The sequence below is a fragment of the Amblyomma americanum genome, chromosome 1, assembly GCF_052857255.1.
Source record: "Amblyomma americanum isolate KBUSLIRL-KWMA chromosome 1, ASM5285725v1, whole genome shotgun sequence".
Classification (NCBI taxonomy): domain Eukaryota; kingdom Metazoa; phylum Arthropoda; class Arachnida; order Ixodida; family Ixodidae; genus Amblyomma; species Amblyomma americanum.
This window is the reverse complement of record NC_135497.1, coordinates 279,792,282-279,813,265: the sequence shown is the minus strand read 5'-3', so window position 1 is coordinate 279,813,265 and position 20,984 is coordinate 279,792,282. Positions and strand designations below refer to the sequence as shown.

Below are 20,984 nucleotides of genomic sequence, written 5' to 3'. Positions count from 1 at the left end.
ATTAATTCATGCAACTAGTCTTATAGTGCGCGATTTTCTACCCATATGGTGTCAATGCTTCTTCTTTGTTCAAGTTCACTTAAATAGGTTGCGCCCTTAATTATAATGGCCGACCCATACCCTTACTGGTTCTTCTAATACTCGATTCTCAAAGCTTTGTTGTTTTTCACTACTAATTAATTAATGCAGAACTTACAATTGAGTTCCATTTCACTCCCGCCTAATCTTAGAAATGACTGTTTTTCAAATTTAAGTTTAATGTTAACGTAACCACAAGCCAAATAAATGCAAGTTTAGAATTTTAAAATTCTTGATATGATCACGAATTGTGTCCGCCTTACCAAAGAAATAATTCTGAAACTGTTCAAATTACTCTTACCGCATCAGCGAGCCCTCTCTTTTTCTCATAGAAAGGGAAATGTTTCTGTCCACGTCGGCGGATGTAGGTCTCTAACTTGTTTGTCTCTTCGCATAGCTAGTTTTATTTATTGCCTTCTTTTTCCTGCTTAGTGAACACTTGCTTTATTGTATTTTATTTTCACGCTTCCCTTTTCTTTCGCCGCCGTGATGACTGATCATTGGCAGTAGTGCGCGCTTGGCTGCTGGCCCGATATATTCGGGTTGGATCCCGGCCACAGCGGTCGCATTTAGATGGAGGCGAAGTGCTATAAATGCACGCATGTGCTTTGCGATGTCAGTGCCCATTAAAGAACGTACCCCAGGGGATCGAAATTATCCAGAATGGCTACGGCGTCCTTCGTAACCCGAGTCACTTGTCCCAAATAGTGACTCAAGTTTCGAGGTTAAACCCCCGACTAAACCGCATAAAACCTATCCAAACGTTTCACTTTATATTCTCCAACACCTCCGTTCGTTCCTTTTACTCTTCGTCCACACCCTTTCATACTTGCTTTACCGTCGTTTCGTGCTGTTGCCGAGTGGTTTCACGAGTGCATTTCGGTCATTTAGCCAATCTTCTTTCACCTTCTCCTCGAGCTTCACTGCTCATAGCTTGTAATTGTTCGTCAAGTTTGCCCGCTTTCGCTGGCCGCCTACTTTCCCTGCGCTGCACTTTCACGGCCCCAGATGGTTTTTGCTCTATGTGCCTTTGGTTGGCAATGCATCCTCGGGGTGCCCAACTTAGGCCAAATGTTCGGTCCGCTGTGTGTGCAGTAGTACCCGCGTTTTGTAGACTTTTTCCGTATGTTTATGTCTCCGAGGGACGTGCTTACCCGCTTTTATTATCCCAACGAGCTTAAAGCGCCACCCTTTCCCAACGACAACGCTCAAACTCGCTGAACGAAACGACGCAGCAACGCAGACGGCCGGCTTTCCCCTCCAGTATTCGACGGCAGCGCCGCGCGCGGCCAACCGCTTTTTTTGCTCCAGCGCCTCCCATCGAAACCCGCTTCGCTCTTGCCAATACAACTCCTTCTAGAACACTGTAGTTTAACTTCACAAATCGCTGCCGGTTTAGTTGGCACAGCTAAGTAAACGATGAAACAGTCGAGACTAGGGTGCGTCGATGCCAGCGCCGCCGTTCACGGTGGTGCCATCCTTTGACCGCAGCCACGCTACCTCTTTCTCGCTGCGACGGTATTTTGAATCACAATGGGCGGGCGCACTTGCTCGGTCAAGCAGCTATGCTTGCGTTGTTCCAGGCACAGTCGATTACTAGCTGGTGGTTCTACTTGTTTGAGAGTGTTCGACCGCATGTCTGACGAGCTTGTCAAGTCCACCGAGCCATCGTGAGTTCATGACGGGCTGACATTAGCTTTGTTGCTAAAATGCTAGATAATGAGTTCATGCTATCGCTATTCGCGGGATGGTTTCCTTTTTTGTTAGGAATTCAGTTAACAGCATCTGAACCCAGACAAAGCACATTACAAGATTCTAAGACAGAAAATTTCTATACTCTGTAGCCTTGTATTTTGTGTAGTCTTTCTTGTCTTTTGTAGTCTATCTTCTGTAGTCTGTCTTGTCTTCTGTAGTTTGTCATGTCTTCTACAATGTGTGTCCTGTGTAGTGCTCATACACTGTGTCGCAGTCGTTACTGTGTCACCTGTCAATTAACACAGGCTTTGTGTATTCTGGAGTAGGCAATGCACCAGAATGCACAGCTTGTTAATGGTCGCTTATCAATTAACACAAACCTTGTGCATTCCAGAGTAATTCATGCACAAATCCCCTAGAATTGAAATGAAAATGATCAGTTTTTATTTACAGTTATGTGCTTTTTTTAAAGCTTGCTGATGCGCGTTGTCCAGCATTGTCCTGGCTGCAGGTTCCTAGCTACATCGCCCATGAGGTAAGAAAAGTGGTCTTTTGTCTCGGCTGAAACAAGAAAAAAAAATAGATCACTGCAGCTACCCACACAAAAGGAATGTGGAAGCATTGACGCCTCCTCGACACTGGTCGCCTTTCAAATTTGGCGCCATGGTTGTTTTCTCGTTCACTTGATTGGCTATCGATTAACTTAATTTACCCTTATTTCATCCCAGCAACCATTTCGAGTTTTCAAATTTCCCGCCATGCATCGTTCCCGCCCACTCACTAAGTACCCGCCCAGTCTATTTACCTTTTGCTTCTCATTAATTACCCAATTGCCTCTAATTTATATATTTTTTCTATCTCCTGGTTACGTATCCATCACTTATCACTGGTCACGTGATTGCCCGTTTCGAGTTTTCAAACTTGGCGCCATGCTTTGGCTCCGTCTACACTTCCGGTTTTTCAAATTTGGCACTATGCTGTAGCTCCGGCGTATTAAAATTTCGCGGCACTTTTGCTCTGGCCCAGCCACATTCTGGACATTTTTGGCTCTAAATAATTATCCGGTTTTGAAAATATTTTTTCCGCACAGCATCCTCACATATCATCCTCTTCCAATTACAACCACTCATTTAACACTATCTCTTCTGAGTTGCCCACAACTGCTGCAGACATAATCCCCGGCACATAGCCTAGTAAAGTTCTCGCTTTATTTAGAATGTAATACTGAACAAGGCTCACGACTGGGCGAGTTGGTACTGACTCACCTTAAAACCAGCCAGAACAAAACAGGAAAAGACATGAGCTCAAGAAGAGGCTGAACTAGCAACCGAAACTTTATTGAAGGAAAGCCGCAAAAGAAGCCCCCAAAGAGATGCGTGCACACAATACCCCAAAGCAGTGAAGGGCAAAATGCAATCGAAAGTCACTGGCATACTAATGAATCATCTAAAAAAGCAAATTCCTCAAAGTGAAGGTTTACCGACGGCTTAGCCACACGTGTCCTTAGCCATGTAGTAAGCCTCAACTATCTACCGACAGATTTCTCCCTTCCGTTATTAGGCGTGCATAGAGACAGATTTGCATTCACAAGATTGAGCGTGCAGTGCCAGATCAGAATTTTCCTTCCCCCTATAGAGTGAAAGTGCTCAGTCAGGTGCAAATTCAGACATCTGTCTGTATGTCCATAGTAGTTGCAACCATAAGGCAGTGGAATGCAATAAACTCCATTACTTTTGCAAGCGGTGAACCTTTTTTTTATGTGACACTGTCCATTGTGGACGATTACAGATAGTTTTATCAAGCTTTTTTGAATGGCGCACAAAGGCTTCTTATCTCGCACTTAGCCAATAAGACAACAGCAACATTATACTTTGCCGCAACTTCCTTGACACTATGTGAAATACTGTGGAGGTAAGGTATATCAATATCATCCGAGTACGTGTTTCCGTCCCTCGAGCGAGCGAAAATACGCTCTGACAGGTTGGTGAGATGGGCAAGTGGGAACCAAGCTGCCATTAGCTTGGAAACCTACTATCAGAATGCGTCCTCAGCACAGTGATGGCGTGACTTAAGTAAAGCTGACGTCATGCACGCGATTGGACACCCATGAAGTGTTTCCATCTTTACAGACCTTAGCCAGCGACCAGTACACCTCTTCACCATCCTTCCCCAGCCACGAGTGGTCCGACTCGTAGCTAAAAAGATGCTTCCCCGATCTTAGGCTGTAGCCCCAGCAAACATGGTCATCCACAAAGCGCAGGTCTGAATCAAGAAACTGCTAACGGTTCTGCTTAGACAATTCTGACGTAAAAGAAAGGCCTTCACCACACGCCTTAAAGGCTCCTAAAACATCTTGTGCCAACTTATCTGAGCCCTCCATGTCCAGGAAAATTAAGTAGTCATGAACATAACGAAATTGCTACTATGCCAAGGTCTTCCAAACAGGGCTCTAATTCCTTATCGACTCTAGACAAAAAAATGTTGCTGAGCAAAGGTACGACCTGGGTGTATATACCGTCCTGCCATCTGACAAATGCGGATTGGCAGTAAAAGGATAACAGCCCCATGAAGCTGGCAACCGAAATCACGCAATCGGCTGTAAAAGGCTGTTCATTGTCCACCCTGAAGCAGTCATTGCAGACGCCTCAGAAGTCTATTATGTGACAATGAATAGTACAGGTCCTCCATGTCGATGCTCACTGCAGAGCACCTGCTCAGGTTGCTGTCCATAACAAACTAGAACTACACAGAACTCCACTTTTGTGAGTTGGCAGGGCGGTATTTACATCACAAATCAGGCGTATGCAGAGGGTCCCAGGTCACACCGTTACTCCAAGACATTTTTCTGTCCAGAGTCGAAACGGCATCAAAGCCGTTTGGAAGACCTCCGCATAGTAGCATTTCATTATGTTAATGGCTACCTAATTTTCTTGGACAAGGAGGGCTCAGATAAGTTGGCACAAGATGTTTTAGAAATCTTTAAGGCATGCGGTCAAAGCCTATCTTTTACGTCCGACTTTCACTAAGCAGAACCATTTGCAGTTTGATTTATACCTAAACTTTGCGGATGGCCACGTGTGTCGGCGCCACAGCCCAAGATCAGGAAAGCCTCTTAGCTATGAGAAGAACCACTCGAGGCTGGTGAAAGACGAGTTGGCAGTCGCATGCATCACGGCCGCTACATAGAAGTCATGCCATTACAGCGTTGAGAATGCATTCTCGGAGCAGGTTTCCAAGGCAATGGCACCTGGGTTCCCATTCGCCCATCTCGCGCCCCTGTTAGAGTGTGTTTTCACTTACTGGAGGGAAAGGAACACCACATGAATGATGCTGACGTAGTGGAGCAGCACAAATGGCGGCCTCTATACCTTATCTCCATGGCATTTCGCACCATCTCAAGAAAGTTGCATCAAAGTATGATGTTGCTGTTGTCTTGACCGCTAAAAGCGAGTTAGGAGCCCTTTGTGCCACCGTTCAAACTAGGCTTGATACAACTAGGGTAATCGTCCGCTATGCACAGTGGCAGATAAAAATTGTTCGCCACTTGCAAAAGTAAAAGGTTTTTTTGCATTCTACTGCCTTGTGGCTGAAACTACTACGAGCAGACAGGCAGATGTCTGAATGTGCGCCTGACTGAGAGCACTTTCACTGTATAGGGGAGAAGGCGAATTCTTACCTTGGACTGCAAGTTCAATCTCGTGAATGCAATTGGAGGAAGACCTGTCTCTTTGCACGCCTGATTTCCGTGGCACATCAGTGGTTTACGGAAGTGATAAATCTGTCTGGATATAGCTGAGGCTTACTACATCAGTAAGGCTAAGGACATGTGTGTGGCTAAGCCATCGGTAAACCTTCACCTTAAGGAATTTTTTTAGATGGTTTACTAGTATTCATTCATTCATTTATTTCCTTAAAGGTCTCAATCGAGACAAAACATGAGGGAGTGGGTGGTTATGGCAAACAAAGGAAATAAATTATGATGAGAGGTTTTCGATGAGCCACTTGAATGCTTGTGGGTTGATGATAGTGGCAACTTTGGTGGGCAGGTCATTCCAGTCTCCTGCTGTACGTAGGAAAAATGATTGCCGAAAGGTGACGGTATGGGCTTTTGGGGGATACACTGTATTTGATGGTGAAAGCGGACAATGCGATGGGTTCTTTTTATGTAGGGGTTAGCAAAAGGCAAGGAATGGAAAAATTTATGAAAAAAGTTAAGACGTGCTATTCTACGTTGCTCAGCTAGGGGGGTAGTTTTATTTGCGCTTTTAGTGCGGAGATGCTGCTGGCATTGTAGGAATAATTAGACAGAATGAAGCGTGTCGCGCGATACTGAACCTACTCGAAGGCTTAAGAATATTGTAGTGCAGGTAAAAAATAGCATTAGCATACTCCAGCTCCAGAAACATTTAACGACATCAGCCAAGATCTACACCAGTCCTGTATGTGAGTAAGGTCAGTTTGTAATGCCAATTGGCCGGCAGAGTTAGTAATTGCTCGGTAAATGACACAGTCATCAGATAGAAGAGTCAGATAGAAGAAATATTACAAGGTAGGTCATTAATATATATTAGGAATAGGAGCGGCCCAAGTACGGTACCTTGCGGTACGCCTGATAACACCGGTGTTACCGACGAGGGGTGTGAGTTGGCATATACGAATTGCTGGCGGTTAGTTAAAAACCCTCGAATCCAGTTAAGAATGCATGGATAAAGATTAAGACGTGATAACTTTAACAGGAGATGACCATGGGGGACCTTATCGAACGCTTTTCGAAGTCTAAAAATAATGCGTCAGTCGGGATGTTGCTATCTAGGTTTAAATGTAAGTCGTGCAGGAAAAGAGCAAGTTGAGTGTCACAGGAATGATTTTTGTGAAAACCATGCTGACTTGGGTGAAAAAATTGACGGATGTTAGGAAGTTAGCAATATGCGTGTATAATACATGTACCATTATTTTACAAGAGATGCTTGTTATGGAAATGGGGCGGTAGTTACTCAGTGATGATCGGCTTCCTTTCTTGAAGACTGGGATGACCTTGCCCACTTGCCAGTCATGTGGAAGTGAACCGGTGTTGATTGATTCCTGAAATATAAGTGATAAGAAAAGGCTACACATATGTTTAGTATTTTTCAACACTTTCGCGTTTATACCGTCCACACTAGTGGATGACGAGTTTTTCAGTGATTCAATTATTTCGACAATGCCAATGGGATCAAATGTGATGTTTTGCATGAGAGGATGCATTATGTATGGTGGATCAGGAAAGCTGTCAAGTGGTTCATTAGTAAAAACCGAACTAAATGCTGCGTTTAGACAATCTGCAATGTCAGTGCTAGGAATCGGCATTTCAGAACTATTATTAAGTGTGATCTCATTACATTGATAAGGGCTGATAGTTTTCAAGAATCGCTGTGGGTTATTCTGCAGCATGGATGGTAGAGTAGTAGAAAAAAACTTCTATTTAGTTTGCGCGGTAAGTCTGTCATATTCTTTCGCGGCTGCGTAATACTTTTGTCAAGTGTAATGAGCGTTAGTTGCTTTGGCCAACCGAAACAGGCGTTTTTTCTTATTTAGTCGCTTTAGTGTTACATTATGCTATGATGACTTTATTCTTTCAGTTATTGTAATGGTGGGACTGTACATACGTATAAGTCGATGCATCTCTGTTTTGAAGCGCAACCAGTTGGACTCGAGAGAATTTAGTGAAAAGTTAGCTGCGAATCTGTCGAAGTATTCTGACAATTCGTGATTCATGCTGACGTAGCCCCCTTTATCATAAAGTGTTAGTGTTTATAGATTTTTTTGTTTCGTTAGTTCGTTGCAAAGAAAACAAGTATGTATAGTCAGATGGTCGCTCAAACCACGTAACATGGTGTGATAGGAGTAAATTTATCAGGATGCGTAGCTAATACGAGATCTAGAATGTTAGACGAGTGATTAGTAACGCGCGTGGGATCAGTGACGAGCTGCGTCAAGCCAAATGTTATACATGTGTTTAAGAAATCGCTAGCCAGGCTACATTTAGACAATGAAGAGGCAGGATCAAACCAATCTATGGTAGGAAAATTAAAATCACCAAACAGAAGAACAGGACTGTTTGGAAATGTTTTTGTTAAAGTATTCAGGGAGTCATGGAATAATGGGGCGAAAGTACTATCAGCGCTAGGGGGCCTATAGCAAATGCCAATGAGGGTGGTCGGGTGTGTAGCATCGCATCGAAGCCAAATCATTTACAGTTGTGATGAAAGGTTGATAAGCGAGCAAAGCAGATCTCGTTTAGTGGCGACTGGTATACCCCCACTGCGGACATGATCGGGTCTATCCCTTCGGAATATGTCGAAATCTGAGAGGAACGGAAGAATCTCGGTATCGTGAATGGATGTGTTAAGCCATGTTTCAGCTAGTAGCAAGACAATGCATGAAGATGAACCTATTAGACTGCACAAGGAATTACGCTTGAGGATAACACTTCGAATGTTAGCAAGCAGAAATGATAAAGGGTGACGGTTTGGTGAATGCGGTCTACATTTTGGTTTTAATAATGGCTACAAGCATTCCTCAACGACCTGGTTGGAAGTGTGGTCGAAATAGTTTGATTTTTCACTTGTGACAAGCTTTTCATGTCGTAACTTGTAACGCAGTTTTTGGTCCTTTCCAAACTCAATGAGGCGTTTCTGGGCAAGGCGCGTGCTTGGAGCGAGATTTTGAGCAGCGGCGTATCCTGTATCTTTAAATTTCCGAAAAGAAGACAGGACTTGCGCTTTGTCTTTAAAGTGAGCAAACCTCACGATTATAGGCCTGTGTTTGCCAGTATGGAAAGACCCAATACGATGCGCACGCTCAATTTCGCAGGGTTGTATTTGGATATGTAAATACTGATTGCAATGTGATATGATGACGTTCTAAGAACCAAGCCATGTTTATCATTATCTTCGATGCCATAGAACACAAGATTGTTTCTTCTAGATCGGTTCTCTGCATCATTTATCCGGGCAGACAGTACACTGATCTGTGCGGCATTTTCAGTGCTTATCTCATGCAGTTTTCCTAATTCATTCTTCATGTCATCAATACCAGCACAAGCTGTCTCAATTTGATCTAGTCGTGCCTTAATTTTCTCAAATGTTTTATCATGATCGGCCAGTTTCATTTCAATTCACTTTAGTCTCTCTAGCATTACCGTCTGCCCAGATTGCAGCTCTTTCAAAACACTAAGATTCTGTTCGTTAGGACCGAGATTTAATTCAACCTCACCGGCTAGCATGAGAAGCTTTAACAGCATATGCGCACAGTCACACAAAATAGAGCAAAAATGCCGTGGGCCCGGCAGCACCAAGATCGCACGGTGGCTACTTGGCTTAGAGTAAAGGGAATAAGGGTTCATTACCTGCGCCAAGAAGAAGCGGGGAAAGTAAGCACAGGCCATCGCTGTCGTGCTGCCGAGCCCACTGAAGGGCGCACCGTTCCGCGCTGGCTTTTCAACAGAATTCTACGCATGCGCAGAATGTGCAGGGGTTGTTACGGTGTACAGATGGCTCAGGGAAAGCCATGATGCTTGAAGATACGGTCGGTGGTGTAGCACAAGCTGCACGGGACGAGGTGCGCTGTCGCCGAACTGCTGATTTGAAGACCGGAAAGGCTCCACCGCAGAACACCCAGAAAGCAGCAGTGTAGCACCAGGACCCGACTCGAAGGTGCATGCTTGGCACGGGACACAGTGGCTGGAGGGATCCAACAGCTGCAAGCCCCAAAGTCCGACGAACTGCACCAAGAAGAAGCGGGGAAAGTAAGCACAGGCCATTGCTGGCATGCTGCCGAGCAGTGCCTTTCGGTTGTTTTTTGCCCTCTCACTGCTTTGGGGTTTGCATGCGTGCATCTCTTTGCAGGTCTTCCTTTGCTGCTTTCCTTCAATAAAATTTCAGTTGTCCGACCGGTCTCGTCTTGTGCTCATCTCTTCTCCTGTGTTGTGTCTTCCGGCTGGTTTTAAGATGTAATACTGAATGCCGGAAGACAGCCGTTTTAGAGTCAAGTGCACTCATAATTGCCGCAATTATAATGAATGCTCATTTATTACAAAAATAACTTACTTTATTAATTTATGCATGAAGTAAATGACACCGCATCACAATAAAAAAGGACTAATCCTCATGGCCAAACTGCAGTTACAGCGAACAAGGGGGGCACCGTAAACCTGCCCCCAACATCCAAAAGCTTGCACTTCAGGCCAACGCAGAAATCAGATCAGATTACTTCCCAAACCACATGACAGCGCCACACAAAGAACGTGACAACCAATAAAAAAGCAACAATAAAGCGAACTGTAGGTAGCAGCCAATCTCATGCAATCTCACGCAGACAAGCTACAAGGTCAGGCCAACAAAGACGTGGAAGGAGAAATTTGACAAAAGGCCACAACAAGCACATAATTATTTTAAGGTTTTCACAGCATACTGAGCCCTTTAAATGGCAAATACTTTCCTGAAAAAACATACCAGGAGCGGAAAATTTTTTTCGGAAATCAATTTTTTATGTACTTCATTGTCCTTGAAGCATGGGCACTGCAGAGTAGTCAGTTTAATGCGTGCATCCCTAAACAATGCCATGCCAAAAAATGTGTTTACATAAAAAGCTTGCTTTACTGAGTGAATACCACTGGCCATTCACAAATTTCTCATCCTGCTCCAGGTCGCTGGCGCAAATCGCACGCAACTTGGTGGCTTGCAAAACTTCCAAGCAACTCTTGGTCTTTAGCTGGAAAAAAATTGAGGGATCAGCGAGATATCAAATTTTATATGCATTGCTTTGTTTCAATGACCGACTAAGGAAAAACGGCGTTTTCCGTGAGCGCAACTATTTTTTCACACAAGCTTTCGACAGTACATCACGTTTCAGGCGACCTCTTTAACACTGACTTGCTGCATGGTCCCAGCACTACTGTGTATAGTTCTATGATTTCAAATGCTTGTTAGCTCTGAGCACTTGGTCTTGCACTGGTTAATGCAGAAAACCTCGGAAAGGGCAATCAGAGCTTCGAGCTTTGAGCCATAGGTATTCAGAAGCTCGGTGGTACTTTGGGAGAACTTTTGGCTGGGTGACACAGTAACAGACGCTGCTACAGCTACTTTCACTCCATTGCAAAAAACTCGCACAGCAGAGACTTGTCCTCCATTTTGCAGTGCAGAAACAGTCACTGAAATTCAAAGTGCGCATACTAAATGCACACCTACCTTCAAACATAGCTTCATAATTATGGGTATAATTATTGCAATGAAATACCAGTCAGCATATGTAGTTTTCAATTTATCCTAAAATTATAAGCAACTCGACAAACAATAAACATTAAAAAGAAATAAAATAACCAGAATTGTTTAAAAATCTGTCAGAAGAATTATGTGACATCCACTATACTCCAGCAGTTCTTTAGCTTTGTGCACCATCAAACCACACTTTCTTACGAGCACATTTGCACAGAAATTGGGTTGAGCGTGATCTTCAAGAATGTTTTTGGGGTGCAACAGTAGGGAGAAACCAGCTTTCACCCAAAAACGAAGGGCCCTACACATTGCATCACAAGCCCAGATGGTGCATTTGACTCTACAGCCTCTTCCATAAGTCTCCAATTTTCCTGTCCTCCACAAGCTGCATGATCCCTGTCTGCTACTAGTCAAATTTCACTATACTACCTGGCTCAGGGCCTCCCACTGCTTTTCTCACTCTTGGAATCCTGCAGCCCTAGCAGATCATCAGCTGTTTCTTTTTTATTTATATTTCTGCAGCATCAACAGCACATTCACATCAGTCAATTGTTCAGGGAAGGACAAGAAGAGGAAAAGCAGAAAAACAGCAGCTGAGCATGCGTGCACATCACAATTCCGACAACAGTGCTCGGAAGTTTGCCTTGGACTGGGATTCAACAATACATTGAGGCAGCCTACAACATTCATTGATGGCATGCGGAAAGAAAAACCGTTTGAACACATTAGTACAGCATTTTATCTCATGTATTATCTAGTCGTGGTTGTGCCTTCTGGATACATAATGAGGTGGCAGCAAATAAGTTTCGGGGTTAATAGTAGTTTCCTTGAAATAAATGCAGTAAAGGAATTCTAAATTTATTTGTAAATGGCACTCCTCCAGAGTGTCCCAGTTCAGGTCCTGCTTGATACTGTTACTTCGATAATTAAAAATATATTTGTTGGTAACAAACCACGCCGCACGATTTTAAACACGTTCCAGCATATCACAATAGGTTCTGACGAGAGGGTCCCAGACTGCATAGGCATACTCCATAATTGGTGTGATATTAGTGAAGTATAGAAGCACCTTAACCTTCTGAGGAGCGTCCCAAAAATTCCTTTCCAAAAATTTTAGCATTCTTGATGCCTCTTCCAAAATATATTGTCTGCTTTTTCCATCATTATTCTCGTTTTAGCACTGCACTCTCCATAGCAAAACGGCTGGATATTGTACTATCAACACGTTTTTGTGGTGTGCAGGTGGCTTGTAACATGACGAATAGGTGTAAATATAGGCTAGCCAATTTTCCATGCCACAATTACAGCTGCAGCCAGATATCATTTTGTGGAACAGCACAATGGCCTTCAATTTTACAGTGGTGAAGTGTGCAGCATTTTGTTTCAAACATGAGTGTGAAGGGAATACTGCTTATGTTGCATGAAAAGAAAGAAATGACACGCATACTGGAGTTTGCAAGAATACCCTGTGGACATTACAAAACACTGTGTTACCTTTGCCAGCTAACAAACTCCAAAAACCACCTGCAAATACTTTGGTTCGTAAAGACAAGTTGCCGTGCACTCAAGCCAAACTTGAGTACATGAATGTCTCACTATATTAGGCAGACCGAATTGCAGTGTATTCCAGTGAGTCAGTGTATCACAGCGAAGGTTATGAAAACAAATGCAAGTTTATGAGCTTCACAAGTGCATGAGCTTGCCCAATCTATTTATGTATGTAAAAGAGAAATTTGCCTTGAAAAAATGTTTACCGCTGCAGGTCACAGCACTTCTGTGCCAGGTAGCCCATTACAAAAGAAGTCTGCATAGATAGTGTAATAAGTAATGCAAGCATGGTTGAATATAAAACTGACTATCCTTGAATATAGAACTTACTATCCAGGCCATAGCTCTTGGATCTAAGCTTCCCATATTTCTGCATAAAACTATACTGCAGATACAACTAACAAAGCAATAGAGCGAGAGGGTTTTTCTAATGAAATGAAAAACAGAATATTTAGCTGGCATTCAAAACCACTGATCTGCTACTCAGCGAGGAAGGGAATAAGAGAAGCAAACATGAAGGAAAAGAGGTGTAGAAAATTGTTAATGTTTAGAAAATAATTATTAAAGAAATTTTCAGAAATGATGCAGCCACTAATTTTGCTTGGTTTTATGAGGTTTAACACCACAAAGTGGTGAAGGCTATGTTAGATATTAGAGAAATGAATAAATCTTTATGTGTGCTAACATCACAGGGTTCCTGCACCTCACCTCTAGCATTTCGTCTCCATCAAAATGCGGCCACTGAAGCTTGAATTGAACCTGCATCTTTCGGGTCAGCAGCCGAGTACCATAGCCGCAGCTCCCATTTAGGGTGACATGCTTTGTTTAGTTTATTTGGGTTTAACATCCCAAAGCAACTCAGGCTATGAGGGACGTTGTTGTGAAGGGGTGACATGCAACAAAGTGGTGAATAACAGGCTTTACAAAGCTCTCTACAGAGAGAGTAAACATTGATGAGGTTTTAGAGTTTGTCTAGTCTGCCAATGCCATATATTTGCACAGATAATTCATTACAAGTATATGCTGCCTATGACAGGCTCTGGGACCTAAAGCAAAAAGCGACATGACCATAAAATGAAAGCAAGAGCAGAGTTTCTTGCTGCCAGCAACCACTCCAGTACAAAAAAAAAGAGGCAGTCAGCTTTTAAAAAAAACGCATGTCCTGCCTATGTCTATTAGAGATTCCAGCTCAGGTTTTGATTCGCATTTATCGCCAACTGACGCAGATCTCACCTCCATTTCTTAGCATTAACCCTGTGATCTTTCTTTCAGTGGTTCACTGCACTGTTCACAATTTTAAACCTTTTACGTACCACTTTTGGCCGGCAGATTTGTAGCAGCAAGAGTTTAAAATTTTTCTTTTTCAGCATACTGCAAGGTGCTGTTCCTAATTTCTTCATGAATGCCAAAGGCCTTAAACCCCAATCTACTCGCAACCATTTCTCTCAAATGCTGTGCATTTGTGCACGACCTGGCTTAGGTGTGCGGATGACCTGGCCTAGATGTACTCTGTTATCACTTCCAGTACCTCACTGCCTATCGTAAAATGTTCTCTTTCCAGATTGTTCAGTATTTTAGCTCTCTTCATTTGCACACTGAGTATTTATTTGCTCAATGATGAACTACAATTCCTCATCACTGATACTACAGCAATAGCATCACGAAATCAGATGTAACTAAGCCGTTCTCCACAAGTCTGCGTTTCCCAAACCAATCCATTGTTAGACAGAGAGGGTCAGCTCATCTAGCATTGCCACATCTCATTTACTCTATGTGTTCTACACAGTAAGCAACCATTGATTTCAGGCCACTGCTGCCGAAACTACACTTATGACAAACTTCGTACGCTAGGACTTAAGAATTCGCTTTCTAAAATCATCATCACACAAACATATGAGGCTTTCTCATCACAGAAGGAGGCTGGCACTGTGGTGTGGTGTTTATCTCGTCAGTGTTCACACATGAACACATGCAGTGCATTTCGTTACTGTTTCCGCTCGACATACTGACAAAGACGAGAGAGGATACTCAGTTTGTTGTCTCGTCGGTGACAAGTTTTTGCTCACCAGCTTTCTGCCAAGGCCTGGCTTGGCGACTGTCATAGTCTCGTCCGCATCGCTCGTTACAAGGCCTTTCACACCACTGAATATCTGGCCATCGTTAGTGCTGCTGTAGTCATTCTAGAGTGACCACAGAGGTTTTATGTGCATGACCGACTGGTGCTATGTCAACACGTTCTGCTAGCTAGCCCACAGGACCTCATCAGCATCACTAGCAAGCAGTGACTGTTGAGAGGCGATATCAGCGACGTTCCAATATTTGAGGCTGTGCCCCTTGCTTTCACTTAATGTGGATGGAAGGTTGAAGTGACTTCTAGGTAGGCCAATATTATGCTGCACTCAGTACCTGTGATTGAAACTTGCAAGAATGTGCCTGTTTATGACCAGTAAAAAAAATTTTAATTGTTAGTGTTTAAAATTCTGTACCCCTCCCCTCTAAACAGCACGAGCACAGCTGCTTATGCAATAAACAGGAAAAGAGATACCTTGAATAAATCAAAAAAGAGGAAGCGCAATGCATGTGTAATGCAGAGAAGATATAAGCAATACCACACTAAAACACTGGGAGGATTCCAAGAGTACGTGAATGCATGAATGGGTGGCAATCAGGTGGCCAAATGAGATTAGGAAATTTGAGGAAAAAGGGTGGTAGCAGGTGGCACAGGATACAGGTGCCTAAGATCAACTGGAGAACCATTGTTCTGCATTAATTTTAACGGCAGATTCACACGACAGACAAAATCACCAACTCCAGGAACGAGCTAAGCATCATGCGACTCAATATCAATCACCATTGCAAATAGCACCAGCACCGCGGACTGCACGAGGAAAAGGAGACATTTTTGCGCTCAACTTTGAGCGGCAGTCAGCTGCGCTTTTAAGTGCAAAGCTCTAAAGTATGGCAGCATTGGCACTTTTTGTTTTACTGACATGAGGGTCCTCGTGAGCGTGCAAGTCTCATGTTTGTTTTGCACCAAATCTGTTAATTGCGAGGTAAGTTTAACTAAAGAGGAGGCTTCTAACAAGGGCGTCAGCCCTCCTTTATGGCACATCTCTAATTCCCTCCTATATCCCTCCCTTACATCACTGTTTAAGTGTCCACCAAAATGTGAGTCAGTTACTGTGACATTTCAATCAATCAATCAATCAACTTTATTCAGCATTTTTTGCCCTGAAGAACAGAAAAAAAAATGCTAGGGTAGGAGCAAAAAGCCACAAACTCAGTAGCTTGACGAGGCTCCCACCCCTAATTGACAAGGCCAACAGACTGTCACGTTATTACATATATATATACACACACACATACACACATATATATATATACATATATACATGCAGGACTTAGAACTAGCGAGAAAAAAAAAAGTATGCAATGGAATGTGCAGTAAGACAGGTGCTATATCTGAAATAGTTTTGATGTGAGAAATGAACATGTATCTGTGTTAACTCGTCGCAGACTATTTATACATATGAAGATTACAATTCAACGCACAGAAAATGAAAGAAACATATCTAGCAGGAAAACAAAAAAAAATCGCGTCAACAGCTCCAAAGGGTCAAATATAATCGGGTGTACACAAGTTCACATAATAGAAGCAGGAAAATAGACGATGATAAAAAGACACAATACATCCGCAATACAAAAGCAGTTTGTGTCGGAGAAACATAATTAAACTCATATGTCTTCAAGAATAAGGTATTTCTGCCACTTGTATTTGCTAAGGTTATGTATATCTATATTTTTATTTTGTAGGAAATTCAAATATGTAGGCATGTGGTACTGCAGCATGTGCCGACCCTGATTAGTGCGGGAAGAAGGTATAGACCAGTGTTCTCTGTTTCTGAATATGTAGGGCACTTCTAAAGGTCGATGTAAATTACATAAGTTGAGGAAAGTTTCGTTGTTAGTTTGAACACTGTGTTTGTACTTCATAATGAGGTTAAGTTTATGTATGTGGTGTATGGGGAGTACATTAAACGAAGCAAAAAGTTCTCTTGTATGGGCGTCATATGAGGCATTTGCTACATGACGAATTGCTTTCTTTTGTAATAGCATCAATTTGGTAAGGTTGGATTGAGTTGTGTCCGTCCATACAAGACTGCAGTAGTTAATATGGGGAGCGAAAATTGAATTATAAAGGATTAACTTAATTTTAGTCGGAAGCATCGTTCTAAACTTACACAGTACGCCACAAGCTCTTGCCAGGTTTCCCGCCACGCGTTCCACGTGGGAATTCCAGTTTAGATGTTGATTGAACGTCACACCCAATGTTTTTATTTCTTTAACGACTTTTATTTGTTCGGAACCGAGTTTTATGTCGATATCCCGACTGATAACCTTTTGTACAGGAGTAAATAATATGGCTCTTGTTTTAGCAACGTTAATTTGTAAACTATTTATTTGAGTCCATTGAGAGAATTTTTCAAGTGTAACATTTGCGAAATCAGTGAGTTCTTCAATACTGGCTGACTGGAAAAAAATGCTTGTGTCGTCTGCATAAATGATGTAAGATGCAAGTGTGCTGGTGTTTACTATATCATTTATGTAAATATTAAATAAAACCGGTCCGAGTATACTGCCTTGCGGCACACCTGACGTGACATTTAATAGGGAAGAGTGAGCTTTGTTAATCACGACGCATTGTTTACGGTGGTTTAAATATGACTTGAGAAGGTTACCAGAAACTCCTCGAAATCCATAATGCTCTAACTTTGCAGATAAAATTTTGTGGTCAATTCTGTCAAATGCTTTCGAGAAATCGATCAGAATACCTAGGGTCATTTTGTTATTTTCAAACCCTCTAAGTATTAATTCCTTCTGCGTCAACAAAGCTAATTCAGTGGACATACCTCGACGGAACCCGAATTGCTGTGGAGATAAAAGCTTGTGCTTATCACAGAAACTGGTGATTCGCTGGCATATTATTTTTTCTAGACCTTTGGATTTTGCTTCAAATAATTTAAACTTTTTCAAGGATGCAGTATTAAGAAGGTAGAGGTACAAACTGTGCAGCACAACCATATGCCGTGGCAATAAACCAGCAATAAATCTGCTGCCAGGCGTTACACATTCTACGTTCTACAGCACCCTCTTCCACATCTCGCTTACTTCTTTGGGCTCCAGCCCACGAGTCGCTCAGCGGAAACGCCCAGGCACACACTCTCGCTCGAGATCTCAGCTGCCGAGCCGAGAGTATGATCAGCCACCCTGCTTCCGCTGACACTAATATCCCACGCGCTTCTCTACTCACCACTTACACGGACATACTCCAGCACTACCGACTCCAAAGGTGCACATATCCTCCCGCACACCGCGATCTAACAAGACGCGAGGCCGTCCAATGGCGCAAACTACAAACTGGCAGCTTCCCACACCCCCTCTTATACAGCAGGATTTTTCCGGAACAGATAGCCCCCATGTGTAAACACTGCTCAACTCCGGCCACACTCATACACATGGTGTGGACTTGTACACATTACAACACAGACAACGCAAACACCCCAGAGACGTGGGAGTCTCTCCTGTGTACTTCCAAGCCAGCAGACCAACGCTGGCTTATCCAGCGCGCGGTGGAGGCCGCGGCATCCCAAAGGATCCCCGCCGACCTCCTCTAAGTCAGCGCAACCGGTCCTTTGACTGGTCTCCTGTTTTTGGGCGCAATAAAAGAGTTTACCTACATACCTACCTGCCAGCAGCTTGCCCAGTGCATTGGAAGGATGCTCTTCCATACAAGGATTGGTGTCATCATGAAATGTTACATTGCTGACAGACATTTTGGTCTCTGTATCGGAAATACTGGTAAACCATCATTGTAGAGCACAATGTTTTTAAAGGGATAAATGAACATATAGGGCCTTTTCGAAGACACATATGCATGACGGGCAACAGGTGTGCAATCTCAAAGCACCTGAAGCAGGCTCAACTCCTTTATAAAAGCAGCTGTGTCAAGAGCTACATGAGCGACTATATTTTTGTAGAAGTCCACAGTTCCTGTAATTATAAGCTGAGGTACTCCTGTGAAGTGCATGTAGAGTTTGCATGCATTTCTAAACCTAGCTGCAAGCCTATGTTGAAAATATTTTTCTAAATAGGCAGGCAAGATATGCATCACTGAAAAAGAATAACTACCATGAACGGCTCAAGAGGGATGACACAGTCGAAGGCAGGAAGCACGCATGGCCCAATAGATGCTGGCAGCTGGAAGCTGCAAATAAATACATCCAGAGCAGCAGCTGTTAGTGGCTGTACCAATGTCATAAATGACGAGAGGAAATTGTCTACTGCTTTAAAAACTAAAATGAGACGTAATAAAAATAAAAAACCGATGAGCTAGCCCATGACAAAAGAAATGAACAGATTTTATGTAATGCAGCCATATACATTCTTTGAGAAGAGTCACAATGACTGTCATAACCACACTAAAAGATGAGCTGGCTGAAATACCGCACACCAATTTGAATATAGGATGTGCAGGTTTTCATTAATTCCTATCATGGTGCCTTGCACCAATGTCTAGGCAATAAATTGAACGTTGTGACCAGTCTACCTTGGATAAATGAGAAGAGAGAACGGAAAAAAGCATGCCTTAAGAAGCGGGAAGCTTGATATCTCACAGCACAGCTTAGCATCATACAAAAATTGGTAGCACATTTAACAAATCTGCATACATTTAAAAACTGCACAAATTTGTCGACTGGCAATGCAAGCAAGGGCAAGAGAAACAAAAAATACCAAAGAACACTGGTGAGTGCAGTGAAGCGAGGTCTGTGAGTGGGATCCCGTGCCTGGGAAGAGTTCCGAGCTCGCAGAATCGCCGGCAGCACAGCTGATGGCGCGCAACCAAGAATAAATAACAAAGTGAAAATAAGTAACAAAAACATCCACAATGGCGAACGACTTGAATGCGGGCCGCTCAAGCGAGGGATATAGCAAAAGGGCAGAAATCCTAAATAGTGTGCAGTTGCATCCCCGACAGCTCGCAGTGCTCAGAAGGAGAGGATGCATCGACGCTTACAGCTCAGGAAGGACGCAAGATTGATCTAACTGACATAACACTGCCTCCAATCCTGTTCCATTAGGGAAGCACTGCAGATAGGTTTACAAATGACAAGGCGAGGAACATGCAGCAGTCTTTCACATGCGATCCCTGTCTCAGAACAATTTAGTATGACGAATATAAAGGCGAAAGCACTAATCCGATATACGAACCCTGAGCAAAATAGTGCGCTGACCGATCGCAGCAGGCCTAGCGCGAGCGCTCCGTCGCGCGGCGCTTCTCGCTCAACGTCTTTTACGCAGTGTAAATCCATGCTTTCGCACTGAGTGTCGCAGCGCTGGCAAGCGACAGCGAAACTATGTTGTGATATCTGGTGCGATTTTTATTTACAACGGCACACGAGTGCTAAACGCACATAAAGACGATGAGAACAATACTTCCTTTTTCGGCGCCGCATTATAGCTGCGGCAACCGCATGCAGACTGCCTCCACTCATATCCCTATATAGCCGCATACAAATAGCGCATGTGAATACAGATCAGTAGCAATGAAACGCAGAGCAGGACTCACCGGTCACGCGATTCATCCAGGCTTAGTAAAACCGCGCAGGAGTCTTCGTTGCATTTCCAGATGACAAGACGTGGCAGCACTGCTTTTTTCATGGCTTACCCGTTGAAACTCGCCATTGATGACGGGCCGTAATTCTTGTCGTTGGCTTCCAAAACACACTCCTGTTCGCCTTCCTATTGAAAGGGCTCTTCTTCAGACGTGTCCGCCGTACAAGCACTCAAGCAATGCCTCAAAGTCGCAAATAGTACGAAACGCGACGCATCGTTTGCGCTGTCATGGCGCCGACGGCTGTGCTTCTCTGTTCTAGAAGGAGTTGTAGTGGCAAGAGCGAAGCGGGTTTCGATGGGAGGCGCTGGAGTAAAAAAAAAAAAAACGGTTGGCCGGGCGCGGCGCTGCCGTCGAATACTGTAAGGGAAAGCCGGCTGTCTGGGTTGCTGCGTCGTCGCTTTCAGCGAGTTTGAGCGTTGTCGTTGCTAAAGAGTGGCGCTTTAAGCTCGTTGGGATAATAAAAGCGGGTAAGCGCGGCCCTCGGAGACATAAACATATGCAAAAACTCTACAAAGCGCGGGTACTGCTCCACACCCAGCCGACCGCGAACATTTCCCCTTAGTTGGGCACCCCGAGGATGCATTGCCAACCAAAGGCACATAGAGCAAAAAACCATCTGGGGCAGGAAAAGTGCACTGCAGAGCAAGTAGGCGGCCAGCGAACGCGGGCAAACTTGACGAACAATTACAAGCTATGAGCAGTGAAGCTTGAGGAGGAGGTGAAAGATGACAGGC

General features: G+C 43.6%; 1 protein-coding gene across 2 annotated transcripts; it reads right to left on the bottom strand.

The window, feature by feature from the left end:
• Window positions 1–2,212: 2,212 nt before the first annotated feature.
• LOC144097345 (uncharacterized) lies at window positions 2,213–20,489 on the bottom strand. Of its 2 annotated transcripts, none has more exons than XM_077630088.1 (5): window positions 20,203–20,489; window positions 19,368–19,461; window positions 18,765–18,840; window positions 9,296–9,535; window positions 2,213–2,334 (listed from the first exon to the last, which is right to left on the bottom strand). In XM_077630088.1, the coding sequence occupies exons 1-5, from the start codon at window positions 20,216–20,218 to the stop codon at window positions 2,293–2,295; spliced, it is 468 nt and encodes a 155-aa protein (XP_077486214.1). In that variant the 5' UTR covers window positions 20,219–20,489; the 3' UTR covers window positions 2,213–2,292. The 2 variants fall into 2 exon arrangements, 1 of the variants encoding a protein (XP_077486214.1); XR_013306991.1 differs by having other exon boundaries at window positions 2,233–2,334; window positions 9,161–9,535.
• Between the last annotated feature and the right edge of the window lie 495 nt (window positions 20,490–20,984).

Coding starts and splice junctions, on each gene's coding strand:
- LOC144097345 (XM_077630088.1), bottom strand. Junction 18,841..19,367: donor GCACTCACCAGTGTTCTTTG/GTATTTTTTGTT, acceptor ATTTATTTGCAG/CTTCCAGCTGCCAGCATCTA. Junction 2,335..9,295: donor CCCTGAGCCATCTGTACACC/GTAACAACCCCT, acceptor TTCTTGTTTCAG/CCGAGACAAAAGACCACTTT.